Here is an 18,850-nt window from a genome sequence, read left to right on the forward strand (position 1 = left end):
CTGCATGGGGACGCTGGTCCGCACAGGGCCCTGGAGGGCGGGCAGGCAGCCAGCGGTCAGCGGTCAGAGAGCCCGCCTGGGCCCCCAGACCAGGGGTGTGCAGCCGAGCGCGGGGGCTGATGGCCCTCCGATGGTGGGGGCGGGGACGGACTGCGAGGAACCCACAAACTGCGTGGGGACGGCGGTCCGCAGCTCGCATGCGCGGGACAGCCACAGGGGTGAGGGAGAAAAAGACCAAATTCCTGTCAGGCCGAGGGAAGGAGGACCACTGAGGCAGCCACGGGACTAAAGGGGAGACAGTCTGGGACCCGCCTGGGGGTGCCGGGGAGCCCACTGGCGGCCAGCGGGGAGGGGAGGGCCGAGCCAGACCCGCCTGGAGGCAGGAGTCCGAGTGGACCGGGCGCCAGGTGGCGAGCGAGGAGCATCGGTTCAGCTAGCCCGGGGGCACGGGGACAGCGGGGACAGCGGGGAGCCCAGTTTGGGCATGCGGAGTGTGAGATGCCCATGGGACATCCCAGGGGGCAGGTCCTGAAAACAGATGGCCAGAAATGCAGGTCCGGATCTGCGGGAAGAGGTCAGGCCAGGGCGGACAGCGCTGAGCACGGCGGTAGAGCCGCGGCCGGGGAGGGGGGCGGCCGGGGAAGGGGGCAGCCGTGCGCGCCGCCGGAGGGCTGGGGAGCCAGGAGCCACGGCACCCACGAGGCCCCTGCGCGGCCAGCCAGTGACCTCCGCGTCCCCGAGCTGTGGAGGTCCCGGGGTGACCAGGGGCCCGAAGGCAGCAGGGTACTTGGCTCTGAGGCTATGTTCCAGCTGCTACGGGGTCATCTCAAACCGCTAACGTATGCAGGGCAGTGGCAGGCCTGGGTGGGGAGCGGGAGGCAGGCAGGGGAGGGGGGAAGAGCTGAGAAGCAGAAGGAGCCCGGCCGGCGAAGCATCGGACCTGATGTAGAAACCCCGTTTGGGGTTGCTCCGCAGGGAGGCAGTCCCTGAGCCCAGGCTGCTGTTCATGAGCTGTTCCCGAAGGTCGTGGATCTTGGCCTCGAATCGGCTGTACTCTGGGAGAGGACAAGAAGGTTCCCGCGTGCCGGCCGGGCCCACCGCCGCCCCCCTCGCCCCGCGGAAGCCACCAGATCCGAGGACCATCCTCGGCCGGCACGATGGGGAGCCTGCGGCCTGGTACCTTCTGGTTTATACTGAGCGATGATGGTGACCGTCTGCCCCGCGTTCTTCAAGGCAATGGCAGCCTGCTCGTGGCTGGCGCTGCGGAGGTCGACACCGTTCACCTGGAGAGAGGGCAGAGGCTGAGTGGCCGCGGATGGGGACCAGGCTCTGCCCTGAGGGGAGGGAGGGCATGGGCAGAGGCTGGCCTTCCCTCACCGAGAGGATCTGGTCCCCCTTCCGCAGCTCCCCGCTGAGGTCTGCCGGGCCGCCGGCCAGGATAAAGGAGATGAAGATGCCCTCACCATCCTCGCCACCCACAATGTTGAAGCCCAGGCCCGTGGAGCCCCGGTGGATCACGATCCGCCGCGGTTCCCGGGGCACGTCTTCCTCCCCCAGCAGGTCCTTGGCCACCGGGGAGTAGCGCCGAGGGGACGTCGGGGTCATGGCTGTGGGGTAGTCGGTCCCCAGGTAACTGCTGTGACTAATCTCATTGTCCAGGTGCTGGGAATAAGCTGGAAGAAGATGTGGGAGGAGGCATGAGACCGAGCGTCGTGAAGGGCAACGCCCAGCACCCCACCTTCTCCCTAGGCAACCAGGAGAGCAGGCTCAGGGCAAGGAGACATGATGTTGCCTGATGGTAGGGCGGGGTGAAGGGGGGGCGCCCCATCCCAGCAACGTTGGGGGGCAGGAATTCATGTCCTGGGTGTGCCTGGGGTGGTCGAGGGGAATATGAATACCAGGCTTTGGGGGTTTTCTTTGTGGTTCTGTTTCTCAAATCTCTTAATCTATAAAATTCCTCTCTCTCTTTCTCTCGCTCCCTTTTTTTCCTCCTCTTGGCCATCCAGCGGTTGGGAAAACTAGGTCATTTGTCTAATAGACTTTCCCACTTTCTATTAGGCAGATTCTAATGGGGAAACCACTGCTAGCATCTTTAATGGTGTTAACATATTCCTCTGTTTCTCCTGTAAACTGGTAACTGGTTCTAGAGACTTCGTCAGACTCAAGTTCAATTCTTTTTTTGGCACAAATACTTCGTAGCCCATGCGGTAGAAATACACAGCTATGCAACGGGAGGCAAGACTATCTGGTCGTCTTAGGTGAGAACGACTGACAGGTTCAGGTGTGGTCAGCTGACCCCCCATTATTATGCTCCCCACCAGCCTTTCACCCAAGAGCTTTAGAGGCCACTGAGGACCATTGCCTGGTTCTGATATTTCACTGGGGACTGCAAAATAGGATATTCTATATACATATATATATATATATATATATATATATATATATATATTTTTTTTTTTTTTTTTTTTTTTTTTTTTAGGAAGGAGCACTTATCAATAGGAATTATCCTACAAAGAACCTTTCCTTGGGGCGCCTGGCTGGCTCAGTCGGTAGACCGTGGGACTCTTGATCTAGGGGTTGTGAGTTCGAGCCCCACATTGCACGTAGAGCCTACTAAAAAATAAATAAAAATTAAAAAATGGGCGCTTGGGTGGCTCAGTTGGTTAAGCATCTGCCTTTGGCTCAGGTCATGATCTCCAGGGTCCTGGGCTGGAGCCCCACATTGGGCTCCCTGCTTGGCTTCTGTCTCTCTCTCTCTCTCTCAAGTAAATAAATAAGAATGTAAAAAATATATATAATAAAAAAATAAAAATAAAAAGAACTTTGCCGTATCAACCATTTGGTAACTCTGAGGTGTGGTTTGTACAGGAAAGCGAGCATAAAAACCTCACTCTTTCCCTGCATTTGCCAGGTGTCCTAATGAATCCAAGGATGCCCACTTATTCTTAAGCATCATTATGATCTCATAGACTTTCACATAGTTAATGAGTTTTGACTGACTATCCAGTAGGAGCCCCTCCTGGGTCGTTAACACCACCTGGCAATCTTGGATCTCCTCACCACTTTCTGGGCCAAGATTTAGAATTGGCCCCTTCTCCAAGGAGCCTCGATCCACTTGGTACGATAACTACCTTTTATCACGTGAAGGAAAACTTCTGTGTTCCTGGTTTACTACGTTTTCACGTGAAAACAGAAGTTGAATTTCCTCAATGTCTTTCCCCAACATCTAGTTAAAACGAGCTTACGATTTTAGTCCCTCAATTGTTTAATACAACAAATCATATTGAAAAGTTTCCCAATACAAAGCCACCTTCAGTTTTTCCGAAACAAACCCTACTCTGGATCAATATTACTCACCCCCAACCTGCCGCTATGTTTGGTCTACAACTGTGTCACTACAAACTTCCACGTCTCTACTCAGAAGCAAAATGGGGCCTATGCTTTGCTTTTCTTATGTTACCTTCGTGACCGTTTGAAATGCCCTCATACGACGAAACATGAACTTTTTTTTATCCTTTCTCTTGCTCAGAAGGAGCGTAGGAATTATCTATTCCTTGAAGATTTGAAAAAAATGAGCCGCAAAACCATCTGGGCCTTGGGCCTTCTGGGGAAGAGACTACTGACAATCTTTTCTAGGTCTTCGCGGCGACTGATATTCCATCTATTCTCCAACCACAGAACAGGAGAGATGGTTCCTATTTGGTGGCAAGTATTGGAAGAAGAGCAGTCACCAGGGTGGCCCGGGGGTCACTGGGATGGGGCACGGGGAGCTTTGAGGGTTGGAGGGCGCTCACAGGTCGTGATGTCTGGGGGAGCGTAGCTGTCACTCAGGTAGGCATTGCTGGGCTTGGCCACCTTCAGGTAGACCACGTCATACGTGTTCTTCAGGGCTGCCACGGCGTCCTCATGCATGACGTCCTCCAGCCCCACGCTGTTGACCTGGGGCCAAGGAAGGAGAGAGCTCAGACGGAGCCAGAAACAGCGCCAAGACAGATGCACCGTGGGAACGGTGATGCGGAAGGCGGGGCCTGCCCAGGGCCAGGAGGCGAGCCCCAGGTGCGGGCTGGAAGAGGGATGGGGGTCCTCACCGCTAGAATCTTGTCCCCGATCTGCAGCCTCCCGTCCTTGTGGGCGGCACCCCCTTCGATGATCTTCGTCACGTAGATGCTGTTATCTCCAGGGATGTGCTGGTTCCCTACACCCCCTGCGATGCTGAAGCCAAGACCTGGATGGAGGGCAGGGCAGAGGTGGGCGCCCCAGTGCCCGGTGGCTGGGGAGCAGGCCTCGGCGCGGGGGCCAGTTGGGGTGGGTGGGGCGGGGCGAGACATGACTAGCTTACTACCTTTAGGGCCCTTGATGAGCTTGATCTCCATGAGTTTCTCAGCGGGGGGCTTCCGGCGCATGACATAGAGGCGGACAATGGAGCCCGCCTCCTTGAGGGCCTCTACTGCAGCCGAGTGGGTCACCTCCCGCACGTCCACTTCATTTACAAACAAGATGCTATCGTTGACCCTGGGGGCAGCAAGGTGGGCCTGAGCCAGGGGCTTCGTGCCGCCCTGGCCCTCCCTTTCCAGGGAACCGGCACCCTAACCCCTATCTCCTCTCCCCACCTGAGGCGGCCATCCTGGGCTGCAGCCCCGCCAGGAATGATCTTGGTGATGAAGATGGATGGGTCGTCTCCAATGTGTGGGTTGTCAGTACCACCCGCGATGCTGAAGCCCAGACCTGAGTTGCCCTGGGCAGGAGGAGGGAAGGAGTGTCAGCCCTCCTCGCTGCCCGCGCCGGGCAAGGTGACTGTGGAGGGGGCTGGGGTTGGGGAGCCGCGACCAGAGCAGGAAGGGGCAAGGCTAAGAGACGGGCCACAGGCACAGAGAGGAGCACTGACAGGGAGGCGTGGGGGCGACCTCAGAGTGGGGAGCCTGCTCACCCTTTCCAGTGTGATCTCCTCGTATTCCATCTCCCCCTCCGTCCCGTTCACCTGCAACTCCAGCACGGACCAGAAACACAAAAACAGTGAGACAGACACCCCTGCCTGAGACCCGGCCCCCACCCTGTGCTGGGGCCCAGGCCCTCCCTCTCTCCCTCCTTCCTTCGGCAACGGCCCCAAAATCTAAACAACTCACATATCCTGGGGCTTCTAGGGTGTCTGTGTTGACAATCACAGGAGGAGAGTTGGCCTGTGAAGGGGAAAGGAGATGAAGAGCTGCCTGAGCCTAGGCTCAAGAGGAAGCCCGTCGTCCTCAGGGCGTCCCACCAGCCTGGTCACCCCTTCAGCCTCTTAACCAAGCCCGCTCCTGAGGCCTCCAAGGACCCAGCTCAACCTCCATCACAAACATGCCCGCACCTGTGCCAAGCCCTACCTCTGCCCGGCCCAGGCCCCCTGCACGTGGAAGGAGTGTCTGAGAGAGCGGGGAGGGAGGGAGAGACGGCCAGATGGGGGAGCAGCAGATGGTGAGGGGGGGCCGGCGAAGGGGGGAGCTTCTCACGGGATGTAACACCTCAGGGTGCGAGTGCCTTACGTACTACGCACATACACCCCAGTGCTTCCGTGTCCACCAGGTCCGGCCCCCCACCCCCGGCCCCCCACCCCTGTCCCCGTCGGCTTGTCTACACCCAGAGACCTTGACAACCCTCCCTCAGATCTGCCCCTCACCTTCACACACATTTGTCCTAAACCCTGGGTCCCCGGAATGCGGGGTTCCCCCAGCGGCAGGCCCCTCCCTCCCTCTCCCCCACCCGCCGGCCAATCCGCCCCTTCCTCTGAGGCCTGTTGCCTAGCAACGGTATCTAAGCCCAGCCAAGGCCTGGGGAGACCCACCTCCAGAAGGCCCTGTCGCCAGGACAACGGGAGGGGGGAGAGGGGCGTGGCCTAGGGGCGACCAGACTCCCGAAGGCCGAAGAGATCCGCTAGCCCCGCCCCTCCTGCCCTGGGCCCCGCCCCCCGATGGCCCTGCGAGAGCGGTCCAGGCTGAAGAGGTTGGCGGGCGCAGCGCATCCTGGAGAGCCCCTTTGGCCCTCCCTACGCCCCTCACCCTACGCAGGGCACGGGACGTCAGGCAGGGGGAGTGGTGAAGGACATCCGGGTCCTATCTTCTCATCTACTCCCCCCAGCCCACTTCATGCGGTAAAGGGTTAAAGTGGGGCGTGCCCAGGTCCTGACGTCAGTCGCCTCGACGCAGCAGGGTCTCTAGACTCCGGGGCGGGGCCAGCTTTCGGCCGGTCCTAGGGGCTTCCCCAGTTGCCAGGGCAACCGAAGCCCCGTCTCCATGGCAATGGGGTAGGCGGCCAAGAGCTTCCTTCCGGGGTCCCCCACCTATCTCCTCCTTAAACAAATATTTATTTAGAGCCTACCAAGCGCAAGGCACTCATCCCGGGTTCCCCAGACTCTTTGCTTTCCCCCTCCGAAAGGGCCCCTCCTCCCTCCTACTGCTGTTTCTCAACACTACACATTACTTCTCAACTCTGTCACAGATTTCATTTCATACCCATAAATCTATTAACACCACCAACCTCCGACCCTTCAAATCTCAGCAAACGCTGTTATTCAACCAATGGCCACTGACTGCCCAAATCTCATCCACGTGGCCGTTCTCCATCCCACAGCCCATCCTCAATCCCCACCCCACCCTTAGCCTAGAGCCTCCTTCCCTGGGAGCCTCCTCCTCAACTACCTTCATATGCTTCCCATCCCTCTCTCTACAGCATCCCACACCCTCCACCCGTATCCCTGTCCCACCCTACAGTTTCCACCTTTTAACCCAGCCCTGGTCCTCATCCTCAGCCCCCGTCCAGTCCGTATCCCCCACTCCAGCCCCGACCCCCCTCAGCGTCCATCCTAAGTTCTGACTTCCTAGAGATCAGCACCACTCTCCCTTATCCCAGCCTCAAACCCCCCAGATTCTGTCCCCAAATCAGAGTCGTTCGTTCTCAATTCCACCCCCCCCCATCTCCTCTGGTAATCGAGGCTTCTCTTGTCCCCCAGGTCAGGCCTGGTCCCCAGACGTTGCCTGGCTGGCTCAGGGCCTCCAGCACTCTACCCTCCGCTTCCCTTGCTTCCAGAGCCCCGATCCCAACACTCACTAGCCTGAGCCCACTACCACCTCACACACCTCCCTCTCCCATGTCCCCTCCCCAGGGACTTCATGGCCCCATCCCGCCAAGAGCATGTCCAGTCGGCCTTCCTCCTCTCCCTGGTCCACAGGACACTCCGTGCTGTCTCCTCTCCTCCAGGGCCTTACTTCTGTTCCCCTCCATCAGCTCTTCCTGGGTCCCGACTTCACAGCCTTGCCCGGTCCGTCCCTGGCCCTGGGGCCTCTGACCCTTTCATGGCCCTCCATTTTGCTCCAGCCCAGAGAATGGTCTTCCCTTCCCTCGGAACCGCTCTTCCTCACCCCAGAACGTACCGCTGCCCCCTCCCTGCCTCCTCATCCCCAGGCTCAGAAACCTCCTCCAGGTCTCCTCTGGTGAAATGTCAGCAGCCTCCCCCCTTCCCAGGGCATCCCTCAGGATTCTGGAATCCCACCCCTGCCTGTCACAGCCTGCCTGGGGTCTTCCTTCCTCCCCATCGTGTGCCCCCCAGGAAAGGAGGCTGAAGGGGAGCACAGTGGGCCGGAGAAGGGGAGGTCTCAGAAACAGGTCTCCCCGGGATGGGAGATGGAAAACACAGTGCGAGCACAGAGGAGGAGGGGAAGGAAACAGGCAGTGGCAATAATGGGGGGACAGGAGGGACCCGAAGAAGAAAAGCTCGGTGGGGGGAGGACGAGAGAGAGGTGTGGCTGGAAAGCAGAGAAGGGAGGAGGAGGGAAGGGTAGCTGCGAGAGGGAGAGCCGGCAGCCCGACCAGGAGGGCTGAGCAGCGCGGAGGGCCTGAGCTGGGGCTCGGGGAGGGAGCAGGAGAGAGCGTGGGAGGAAGAGAGAGACAGCATCCAGAATCAGCAGCCAGCCAGCGGGAGGGAAAGGCGGGGAGGAGGGGAGCAGAGGCTGGGGCCGGGGACCGAGACAGAAAGGCCCCACGACTGGGAGTCTCCGACCAGACAGATGGAAAGGGCTGGAGACGTGGGGACACGGAGAGCCAGGCCCAGAGGCCGGACGTGGAGGGAGGAGGGGGACAAGGGACTAGAGCAAATGAGGGCAGCAGGAGCTGGGAACAGAGCTCAGGACACAGAAAACGGAAACGGAGGTGGGGGTGTGAGGGAATGAAGACGGCCTGGCGTGGGGAGCATCCTGGGGGTGCACCCATCTCAGCACACGTGCGTGCAGGTACGCGCGCGCGCACACGCACACACACACACCCAGGCTTTAGGCTCCACACCCACTGTCACTTGTCTGGCCTCTGTGTCTCCTCGGTGGGAACGAGGTGTCTCCGCCCCCCCCCCCGCCCGAGCGCCCCCTCTCCAGGCCCCAGGAGCCCAAGGCCCAGGCGCCCCGTCCCAGCCTCCTCCCACTATGGCTCTCGCCCTACCGGCCCGTGGGGGTGGTTGCCGCTCCGAGGCTCCGCGGGCCGCACTGGGGAGGGGGCCGCCTGAGTCTCCTACCTTGAGGGGGGAGAGGTGGGCGTGGCCCACGACCCCGTGGACGGCCTCGAGGTGGGACAAGTTCCTCTCCGCCACGTGCACCAGCTCGGGGGCGTTTACCTGGTTGGGGAGGTGGGCCGGGCTGTGCTCCAGAGGGGGCGTGTCTTCATCTTGGTAGCGGTATTTCTGGGGATGGGGACGGAGGCGTCACTGGGGCCGGCCCAGGGCCTCGAGCTCCAGGCTGTCCGCCCGGCCGCCTCCTCCCCCCCCCCCCCCCCCGCCCTCAGTGCAGTGCGGAAGGCCCCGGGGCCAGACCAGTTCCTCCCCTCCCTCTCCCCCAGCCCCCCTCCCGCCTAGGCCGCCACCTCCCGGCTCGTCCCAAATCATCCCAGCCCCTCCCCCAACGCCCCACGTCCCAGGCCCCGGCCTTCCCCCCGGCACACCCCCTCCTCCGGCCTCCGTTTCTCCCGCCCCGCCCAGGCCTTCAGCTTCAAGCCCCTGTCACATCATCGCCGGCCCTCTGACACTCCGTACCCCCCATTGTCGATGCCCGTCCCCAACTTCTCTGCTTCCCTCGTCATCTTCACCCCACTCCCCAGGTTTGCAAGCTCCCTCCTCCATACTCCAACCGCAGCACTCCCCCCACCCTATCTCACTCCCACCTGCCCTCCCGGCCTCAGTCTCCCCACGGCAGCCTCTACCCCGAGAGCACCCGGCTCTCCGGCACCAACATGCCAGAGGCAGGGACCGCAGTCAGGCCCTTCGACTGGCAGGTACTTGGCATCAGCCCCCCAGGCAGGACGAAGCTGAACTCGTCCAGCTCTTCTTCCACTGGCCCCGCTGGTTCCCAAGTGGTCCACAAAGGGGCCCCCGGGCATCTGGCTCCTTCCCTACAAATGCCCACAGCCCAGCCAGCTAATCGGATACACTAGAAGGGGACGGAGAAGGAAGGGGGAGGAAGGGAGGCAGCAGGGCTCAGGAGGGGGGCAGGGATGGGGGTCGGTTCCAGGTTGGCTGACTGGGGAAGGGGGTAGAGCACAGAGTCTCAGAGTCCATTCCCGGTCTCCCTCTGGCTTTTAGGGGTGTGAAACCCAACATGACCCCTGACTCCCTTCCCAACTGACCACCAGCCATCTCACGGGGCCTTCCATGCTAGTCTGACAAGGACACCAGTAAATGAGATTAACTAGGGCCAGAGAGAGAGGAAAAGGGCAGCTGGAGACGGCAGTGAAGGGCCTCCCGCAATGAAGGGCCTCCCACACCGGCCTCTGCCCTCACACTACTCCCCTCCTCAGGAGCCAGCCCCCCCAGAAGCAGACCCTCCCAAACTGCAAGTTCAGGGAAGGAAGAGGAGAGTACCAAAGGCAGGGCTCCCTCAGAGACTAGAGAAGACAGAAGACACCCCCCCCCACACACACACACACCACCGGACACATAGGTAAAGAGAGAAGGCAGAAATCCCCTCTCAAAAAAGCATCCGAGAAGCTGAGTCCCCCAACACTGGGAGGGCAACAGTTGCAAGATCCAACTGGAGAAAGCTTATCAAGGTCAATGCCCGATGCCAGAGTAGGATCCTGAAAATTCGGAGGATGTAACCCAAGTTTGGCTGTAGCTAAGGGGGCAGCAAGAGAACGGGTGGGAAATGGGGCTGGTGACACGAAGCCTCTCCCGCCCAGGACAGAGGGATGAGGGGCAAGAAGAGCCTCTAAGAAGGAAAATAGGGGCTCATCAAGATACACTCAGTTTCAAGACCATGGGCACAAAAAGTAGAGAAGAAGGAAAAGGGGGGGGCGCAGAATAAGCTAAATAGTCCCCCCCCAAAAGGCTGGGCCATCTTGGATAACAGAATCCCATGACCTGAAAGGGGTTGTTCACTCCACACCCTGAAACGGGGGTCTGCAGCCTGGACAGCGCCCCAGAACTGGGGGTCTGGGGGGAGGGAAGGAAGCAGCTTCCCCTCTACTTCCCAAGAGTCCCACACCCTGCGTGGTCATGAGGCAGGGCCCAGGGTGGCAGTTTCTAGTTTCTCCCAGTCTGGGGGAGGGTTCAAACCCACTGCCCCTCCCTCTTCAGCCCACCCCACAGAGAAAAATCCCTGAATCTGATGAAGCAATGTCAGGGTGCAAAGAAAGAAAATGGAATCGCAGACATTCATCGTTCATGCTAGAGAGGAAATGAAGGTAAATTTTTCTCACAGTAAGACTGCAGACACCTCTCCCTGCCCCACCCCCATGGGGGGGCTGTCTAGTTCTCAGGAAAGACTCCCCCGCATTAGAAGACAATGTGAGGGAAATGGGGCACAAGGGAAGGGTACCAAAGTTCCCAGAATGTGGCTGAAGGAGGTTAGGGCCTATGTTCAGTCCTGGGAAATTTTCGGAGAACTGTACATGTAGTAAGGGGAGGTGGGGTAAAGAACCGTCTGGAGGAGTGGGGGTGGGGGAGAGTAATTCCCAAATTGCGAACTGGGAGGTGGGGGTCCGGGTCAGCACCTCTCGGTCCCAGATTACAGGACCACTAAAGCACGACAGGCAGGAAAGGAGGATGCCCTCTTTTACCCTACTGGGGCTCTGGGCCCGAACGGCGACAGCTCAGATGCCACTGGGACCAAGTCTGAACCCCCAATACATTAGGGCATGGGCAAGTAAAAGGCCTGGGGATCGCTGTTGTTCCTTCCCCCTTGGCCCTCTCATCACTGAGCCCCAGCTGCACAGAACGACCTGGAACGAGGCTTGCACCCCCAAAAGAGGGGTGTGAGTGAAAGTGGGGATGTTGATAAGAGGGGCGACCCCCTGCGCCTGTCCGCGAGACACTGCAACCCAGAGACCCCGCGCCAAGCAGAAGGAAGAGCGACAGCACTTGAAGCTTGCACCCTGAGATTTGGGGGGTCCGGGAAGAGGGGAGCGGGGCCGGAGCCCGTACCGCGGCACGTACCACGCAGAGACACATGGAGGCGAATCTGTTCCGAGCCGACATGGAGAAGGGGAGGGGGACTGAGGGGAGGGGGCGGGTGGGAGAGCAAGGGTCCCAGGGTTGGGGGAGGGGGAGGGGCAGAGGGGCGGGGGCTGCGGCGGACGCGGCGACAGGAGGCTGCGGCCGGAGGGGGGGGGGACGGCGCCTGCGCAGTGCGGGAGAGCGTCACGATGGGAGCGAGGGGGTGAGGGGAGACCCTCTTAGCCATCAACTTCCCAGGTTCCAGCTGTTTCTTTGTGGACTTCACCTTCCACCGCATACTCCTATTCCGACCCCTCTACAGATTTACCGATTTACAGCTGTAGTTCTCACCTAATCTCCTGCCCCTAAAATCACCAGGCCCCTAACTACTCCCAAACCTCGCTGGACCACTCATCTCCCCCGGACTCCCAAGGTGCGGGAAGGAAGAAGCACTTCTCTCTCACTGCAGAGGGACCCCCCCCCACACACACACACAAAGGATCTAAAATGCCTCCCACAAGCCCCTCCCCAAAGATCGTTAATGCAGACAGCATCCCCTCAGATGCCAAGACATCTCCTATTCTAATAAGCAGTCCGGCCCCACCTGATAGCCAGGCAATGCTTTTCAAGCGTCCCCTCAACTTAAACTGCCCTTTAAGTCATCCCTTTTAAAATCATATCCCCTAATCCGCCCACAGAGACCTTGAAATTAGTGCAAATATTACCCTTGCTCTAATGTAAACATTCAAATAAGCAGTCTTCAAATTCGTTTGGGGTCCCCTGTCCAAATCCTTGCATCTAATAAGATACTCCTGATTTTCCAGTAGGCCCGCCGCGGGTACCACCAGAGGTTTGGCTCAGTGGAAAGAGCATGCAACTCTTGATCGTGGAGTCGTGAGTTCGAGCCCCAGATTGGGAGTAAAGATTACATAAATAAATAAATACACTTAAAAAAAGAAAAACTTAAAATATCACCAGACCCCAATTTCTGGAGTACTTAATGTATCTTAAAGCTGACCGTCCAAATTCAATTGCAGTCTCTTCAATCTATTCCCAAACCTTTAGAATAAGAAATACTTCCCTACCCCTTTTCTTCACTCCTCATGTTCATACATTACTCCTTTTTCTGGCTGCCCTTCCTACATCTCACCATCACCTTCATGAATCTGAATTCCAACTTTGTTAGAAGAGTGCTCCCAAATATAACTATCTCCCCCACATCCAAGCCTCAAAAAATATTCACCTAAAGTAAGATCTGGCCTGCAACTGGCAGTGACCCACAAATCTTCCAGAACACCTCAAAACGACTGCCTCTGAGGTTTGCATTTTCCCCAAACAACTGACCCTGAAAGCATCTCTCCCAAATGTTCTCCCATCAGACGCCCACCTTCCCAGCTCTTAGAGCCCAGTGAGCAGCCTCCTCAAATTTGCCTCTCGGACATCTCTATAATGCCCACACAGGGCAGAGAGGACGGACTGCCCTAGAACCTCGCCTATGTCCCTCCCTTCCCTTCCCGTTGATCGGAATCTGATGGGTGCGCCCCCGAGATGACCCCTAATGCCCTAGTTTCATATCTGGATGGAATGCTCGGATCCTCAGAGGGAGCCCAAGCGGAAAGGAGCTGAACTCGAAATTCCTTCTAGAACAGAAAATGCACAGGCCCTAGTTCTCCACCAGTGGGCGCTGTGGCCCCTTAAGACCCTCCCCCATCCCCCATTTCCTTTTTCCCTCCATTTTCCGTTTCCCTGTTGCCTGGCAACGCAGCAATCAAGGCCTTTGCTGTCGCCTAGCAACCGTCTCCCTGGAACATAGAGCTGAGGTAGGAGGTTGTGGTCTGATGAAATGTGAACAGGCCTCCATCTTAGGAAAACTGAGACGTCAGATCGCCCAACCCTCGGATTCTCCTTCCCAAAGACCCCCCCGCACCCCGCAGTTCCTTAGCCAACAGGCCCCCCAAACCCCGTCTCCTCTGGGCACATGGGACCACGCCACGCCCCTGCCGGGTCAGCCCCGCCCCCACTTCGGGCCGGTCACCCGGCCCTCAGGCCCCGCCCCTTCCCGAGGGTTGCGGCCCGTCTCCCTCGATAGAGTAAGCCAGACCCCACCCACCTGCCTCAGGAGACCACGCCCCCGTCCACTTCCCGCCCATTCGCTCCCCCGGCCTCGCCCACACGGTCCCTCCGCCGCGCCCCTGTCCGCCAATGAACGAGGCCGCTGGACACCCTGCCCCGCCCCCGGCATCTCGGCTGGGCCCAATAAGGACCACCCGGAGGGTTTAACCGCTTCGCCTCCGGGGCTCCAGCCCAATACCCCCGGTCTTTCCCCGCTCTCCCCCCTCCCCCACCTGTTCTGCTCCGCCCTCCGACACCCGCGCCCGGCCCTCAAGTCCGCCACGCAACTTCAGTCGTCGCCGGTTGCCATGGCAACGGCGGCAGCAGCGCGGGGAGAAGGGGGAGGGCCGGGGGCGGAGTGGGAGAAAGCGATTCTCAGAGACAGACACGGGCAGAGACCCCGGCGCGGAGTAAGCCTAAGTGATCGCTCGGAAGGCAAGAGTTAGCGCAAAGCACAGGGCCTGGCGCAGGGCAGGCCTTCCACAAGTGTTCCCCAAATTACTGCGGCAGGAATCTAAATATAGGCAATGAAAGATGGAGGACACCCAAACGGGGCTGGGAAGCTCAACGACCGCAAAGCCTGAGCACCCCCTACCCCGCCCAGCATGTTGGGGGCGGGGGGCGCTGCGGGGGTAGAGGGGGAGGGGGAGGGGGAAACAAGTGCCTCGTGCCCCCTGCTGGCTCCTCCTGGGCTACCCTCCGCTGCCCTGGATACACAGGAACCACAACTCCCAACAGCCCCACGGACAGCAACCCTCTTACACCGAGGGCTCTTGTGCCTCAAGGCCTTATGGGAGTTGGAGTCCTCGTCCTCCCGAGACTGACAAGTTTTCCGGCCAAGGAATGTGGCAAGCCTGGGTCTCCTCCACGCCTCTGTAAAACCCCAAATGCATGACTGATCCTCTCTGCGCAAGGCTCCTTCCCTCGGGGATGCTCACCCTGGGCTCCATCGAAGAAGTAGGAGTCTGGATGGGAGACGAATAAGCTCCCCCTCCCAGAATAGCTTGCCACGCAAGCCCCTCACCCTCGCTGGCACATGTGTGTTCACATGTTGGAAGCAGAGCCCACACATTCCAACTGGCTTTCTGGGTACACCTGAACACAAGAGACCACAGCCAGGGAACCTAAGGCTGAGGGGCGGGCTAAGGGCAGGAGATAGGGGAAGCAAAGGATCAGACAGACATTAAGGACACCAGGCCAGAGTAAGTGAGGCGCAAAAATCCCCTGAAACTCCAGGGAATGGGGAAAGCAGCAGCATGGGAGAAAGCCTGGAGCCCACAGAACTTGGGGGGGGGGGGGACAAGCAAGTAGCTCTGGAGAGGGTGTGGGGACTCAGGACCTGAAGGTCCTCGGGGTCCAGTCTCTTGCATCCATTGCTCACACGTGCACGATGCATGTGTACACACATGTGTGAGTTTGTGGCAGGGAACATGTGTGTCCTCAGCTCCCTCCCCTGAGAAGCTGCAGTTCCCACTAAATATAACCCCCTCCCCAGCCTGTGACTCACCCGGACCCCGCCTCCCCGGCCCCCACTTCCTGTCCCACCCCCCCAACCCCCAGCTGCCTGCCACCCGCCCAAGCCTCCCTCCACACACCAGGCATCCAGCTTGCCAGTCCCAGAGTCTCACAGCCAAGACCTAGGTATTCTGCATCCCACCAGGAGCTTGCCTGTGCTCCCCATCCAAGATCTGCCCTTTCCAAGGCTCCAACCACAGGGACACCCTCGTCCAGTCCTCGACCGCTGCCAGCCCTGCCCTCCTCCAACTCCTTTCCACCCCGGTAACCTGAAATCCAGGTGTCCTCCCCCACCTTGATCCCAAGAGTCAGGGGTAAGAGGAACATTCTCCTCCATCTGCTCTTCTCCCTCTTCCTCAACAGGGGTGGATACAGTGTGGGAGGAGACAGGGATATTGAGCACCTGCCTGGGCCACCCCCAAATTCTGCACCACCCACCTGGTCCCCCTCCTCAAATCCCCCGTCTCCCCCGAAAGCGCTCATCCTCCTCCTCCTCAGGGTCTGGCAACCTCCGCTGCTGCAAGCTTCTCCCTCCCATGGGAGTACCCCAAATCCTCACCTCACCTGGTCCATTCCCTCAGGTGATCCTATGTCAGGCCCTAGCCCTCTGACAACTCCCAACAGTCCCCATTCTATAAGATTGAACCCTAAATGACCAGCTCCCTGTAATTGAGCATACCCCCAAATGTCTCTACCACGAGATGCTTGTTCTATAGGCTGAAGGCCCACCCCTTCTCTGCCCGCTGACACCCCCAGACCAGCCAGGCACTCACAACCAATAACCGTCTACCCCCATGCCAAGAGCCCCCTGAAATTGGACGAGACACCTAGAAGCCAGTTTGTCCCCCAGGAGGGTAGAGAACCCCCCTCACACAGTCCACCTTCTAATGTACAAGAGCAAGACTCCCCTGTCAGCCAGGCTTCTTCTTAAATAAGTCTCCCTCAAACATCGTTGGTGAACCCCAAAACCCATTAGCCCCCCCAAACCACAAAACAGCCCAAATTTTCCATTTCTCTACAGGTACAAAGGGCTCACTCCAGGGGGCACCTGTGGCCAAACCCAGCATTATCTCAGATGTGAACCCCAAAACTAAATCATGACCCCCAAATACATCTTCTGATGCTGTCACTCCAGGGCCCCCAGCCCGAGATGAGGCCTGCCTAACCCCTCCCCACAAACTCATGCCCTCCTCCCAGTGTATAGCCCCCCCATCATGCTTACCTTGGTTGTCACTATACAGAGACAGTCCATGTTGGGGGGGCTGGCCGCGGCGGCGGGTAAGGGGCTCTGACTTCATCGGAGTTTCGTTCCTCCCCTCCGTGGGTTCTCACCCCTCCCCCCTCCGCACCCCACTTTTGCAGGGGGGGCCAGGATGGGGGGAGGGGTGAGAGGGGAAAGAGGGGGTTGGAGAAGGGAAGGGGAGGGGAACGTGGGAGGGAGGGGAAGGGGGCCCTAAAAGGGGGTCCCCAGTGGAGGGGAGGGGGCTTGGGGAGCACACCCCGATTCTCAGGAGGGGCGGGGGCACCGGGGGCTGGCAGCCCCGGAGTTCGGGGGCTGGGGCATGAGCTGGGGTGGGGGAGGGGAACCGGATTTCGGGGAGCCCCGGGGTAGGGGAGGGTCTTGCCTAACGGCCAGGGGCTAGGGGCCGTGGCGGGGGGAGTGGGGTGGGGGGGTCGGAGGCGGCAGCGGCCGAGGGAGCCGTGGAGCCGAGGAGGGAAGGGGAGAGAGGAGGAGAGAGGAAGCAGGGGGAGGGAGGGAGGGAGCGAGGAGCGCGGATGGGGGGGTGCCTTGGCCGAGTTAACTGCTTCGGTGCTGGCAGGAGCCCGGATAACGGGAGAGGAGGGAAGTGCAGCAGCAGAGGGCCCCTGAGGCAAAGATGGAGGCCTGGCCAGGCACCAGCGCACGGAACAGAGACCAGGAGGATGGCTTCAGTTTCTCAGGGCAGCGAGCACCCCGAAGTGGGGCCGGGAGCACCCATGCTCCTTTCAGTACTGGGGGGGGAGGGGGCCTGGCAGGGGGCAGGGCCTGAGGGAGGGGGGCTGGCAGGAGGGGATCCCCGGGCGGGGGGCGAGTTCTCCCTCAGGAAGCCTGAAAAGTAATTCGGTCCTGGACTCTTTAGTGCCTGAAACTGGGGCCCAGGAAAGCGGGGGGAAGCAGGAGGAAGAAGGGGCTACAGGACGGGGGTGGGGGAGAGGAGACTCAGGAGTGTGTCCCCAGGGCCCCCAAGTCGTCAGTGTGAGCTCAGCTGTCCAGCCCTGCCTGCCCGCTCCCTGAGGAAGCGGCCCCACCTCACCCCCTTACCTGGCTCTCCGAGATGGAAGCCTCATAAAAGTCCAGGATGTCTGTCACCAGAACAGAGCTGAGTTACCCTCCCCCACCCCTGCCGCCCTGGCCACCCCTGCCGCCATCTCGCCTCCTGGTGTCTGGTAAGGGAGGAGCTCCTCCAGCCAGGGCGGCTGGATCCTGATGGAGGACGGTCAGGACGACTGACCCCTGCTTGGACTCCTGCTTGCCCCCAAGTTCGGTCACTGCCCTAGCAGGCCCAGGCCAGCCCTTGCCACCACTGCCCCTCAGAAAATTGGGGCTACTCACCCAGCAAGGCCTGGAAGAGGTCACTGTGCAGCACGGTGAGGAGAGGGGGTGCCCATCGCAACAGTGGGGGGGCCAGGAGCCAGAGGGCTGAGCGGGGAGCTGGTGAAATGCAAGTGAGGGAGGAGGGGGTCAAGGAAGAGACAGGGGGACCAGCACATTCATCTTCCCCGGCCTGTGCCCTCTCGCCCCAGAGTCTATGGGAAGGTTCAGGAGAAGGGTCCCCGAATCCCAACCCCCAGCCCACCCCACTCCGCTCAGCCCCCAGGCCTTTCCTCCACGGGACTCTCGAGTTTCACCTCTGGGTCTCTCGGACATCTCTCCCCTCTGACTTTAATCTCCCTAATCCGCAGGGTTGGAGCTGAGCTGCCTCCCCACCCAGTTCTAGCTGTTAGCTGAAGTGGGCAGTCCCATCCTTCCCCTGGCTCCTCGCACGCTGGCCTCTCTCCCCAAAGCCAGGGGTGAGTTTGCTACACTTCCCAGAGGAACTGGGGACGGGGGCCACCCCCAAGGAGGCTCCTGCAGCCCCAAAGGAAAAGCAGGTGAGCCCAGATCTCTCCTGGGTGTGTCCCCAGTAAGGATGGCAGGGCAGAGGTATAAATTACCTGGGATTCCTTGACCTAGGGGTAGAGAAGTAGGTGTGTGTGTGAAGGGGGGGTCGGGGGGGGGGGGAGATGAGAATTTCTACAGTTCCTCTCAGGCTGGGAAGAATCCAGTATGTCAGAGGTCTAGCCTAAGCACAGAGTCTTAGGAAGGAACAAGGGCACAGAGAGACGTACAGGAAGATCTCAAAGGCCCTAAAGGGGAGGCAGTGAATTTGAGGAGGGGAGCAGGGTCTCCTGTGAAAATTCAGGTGTTTCCAAAGTTAGTGACACCTCCTAGGTCTCAGAAGAATATGCTTGGGTCCCCCCTCCCCACCATGTCCCTCCTCTTCGTGTTGATGGAGACGAATTTCACAAGGGACCCCGAAGGGTTGTCTTTCCCTCCTTCTGCCTCTGGCGTTTATCTTACACTCCTTTCTTCCCACCTATCCCTGAACAACTCCACCTGGGAAGTCCTCCTTTTGGTCTACCCTCCACCCTTCTGGCTGCAGTCGCCTAAGCTCCTCCCTCTTCCGCCCCAGCCTATTCCATCACCCCTTCCGAAGGCTACACTCTAGTTCGGACGCGCGCGATGAAGGCGTTTGGGGG

The 18,850-nt window shown here is 59.7% G+C and overlaps 1 protein-coding gene across 8 annotated transcripts in view; it reads right to left on the bottom strand.

Moving 5' to 3' along the window:
* DLG4 (discs large MAGUK scaffold protein 4) overlaps positions 1 to 17,993 on the bottom strand; it is a 22,211-nt gene extending 4,218 nt beyond the window's left edge. Inside the window, exons 1-13 of one of the 8 annotated variants that reach the window (XM_034989435.1) lie at positions 17,960 to 17,993; positions 17,664 to 17,762; positions 17,373 to 17,413; positions 8,633 to 8,698; positions 5,124 to 5,177; positions 4,928 to 4,978; positions 4,611 to 4,735; positions 4,343 to 4,512; positions 4,089 to 4,225; positions 3,795 to 3,939; positions 1,378 to 1,673; positions 1,181 to 1,283; positions 941 to 1,055 (exon numbers count right to left, since the gene is read on the bottom strand). In XM_034989435.1, the coding sequence (XP_034845326.1) occupies positions 941 to 1,055; positions 1,181 to 1,283; positions 1,378 to 1,673; positions 3,795 to 3,939; positions 4,089 to 4,225; positions 4,343 to 4,512; positions 4,611 to 4,735; positions 4,928 to 4,978; positions 5,124 to 5,177; positions 8,633 to 8,698; positions 17,373 to 17,413; positions 17,664 to 17,762; positions 17,960 to 17,978 (1,421 nt within the window). In that variant the 5' untranslated portion in view covers positions 17,979 to 17,993. Of the gene's footprint in view, positions 1 to 940; positions 1,056 to 1,180; positions 1,284 to 1,377; positions 1,674 to 3,794; positions 3,940 to 4,088; positions 4,226 to 4,342; positions 4,513 to 4,610; positions 4,736 to 4,927; positions 4,988 to 5,123; positions 5,178 to 8,533; positions 8,699 to 16,292; positions 16,433 to 17,372; positions 17,414 to 17,663; positions 17,763 to 17,959 lie in introns of those variants that run through there. The other 7 variants (XM_034989434.1, XM_034989433.1, XM_034989432.1 and 4 more) reach the window with 7 other exon arrangements.
* Positions 17,994 to 18,850: the final 857 nt, after the last annotated feature.

Source organism: Mirounga leonina, unplaced genomic scaffold (genome assembly GCF_011800145.1).
Source record: "Mirounga leonina isolate KUSES-001 unplaced genomic scaffold, KU_Mleo_1.0 Mir_488, whole genome shotgun sequence".
NCBI lineage: Eukaryota > Metazoa > Chordata > Mammalia > Carnivora > Phocidae > Mirounga > Mirounga leonina.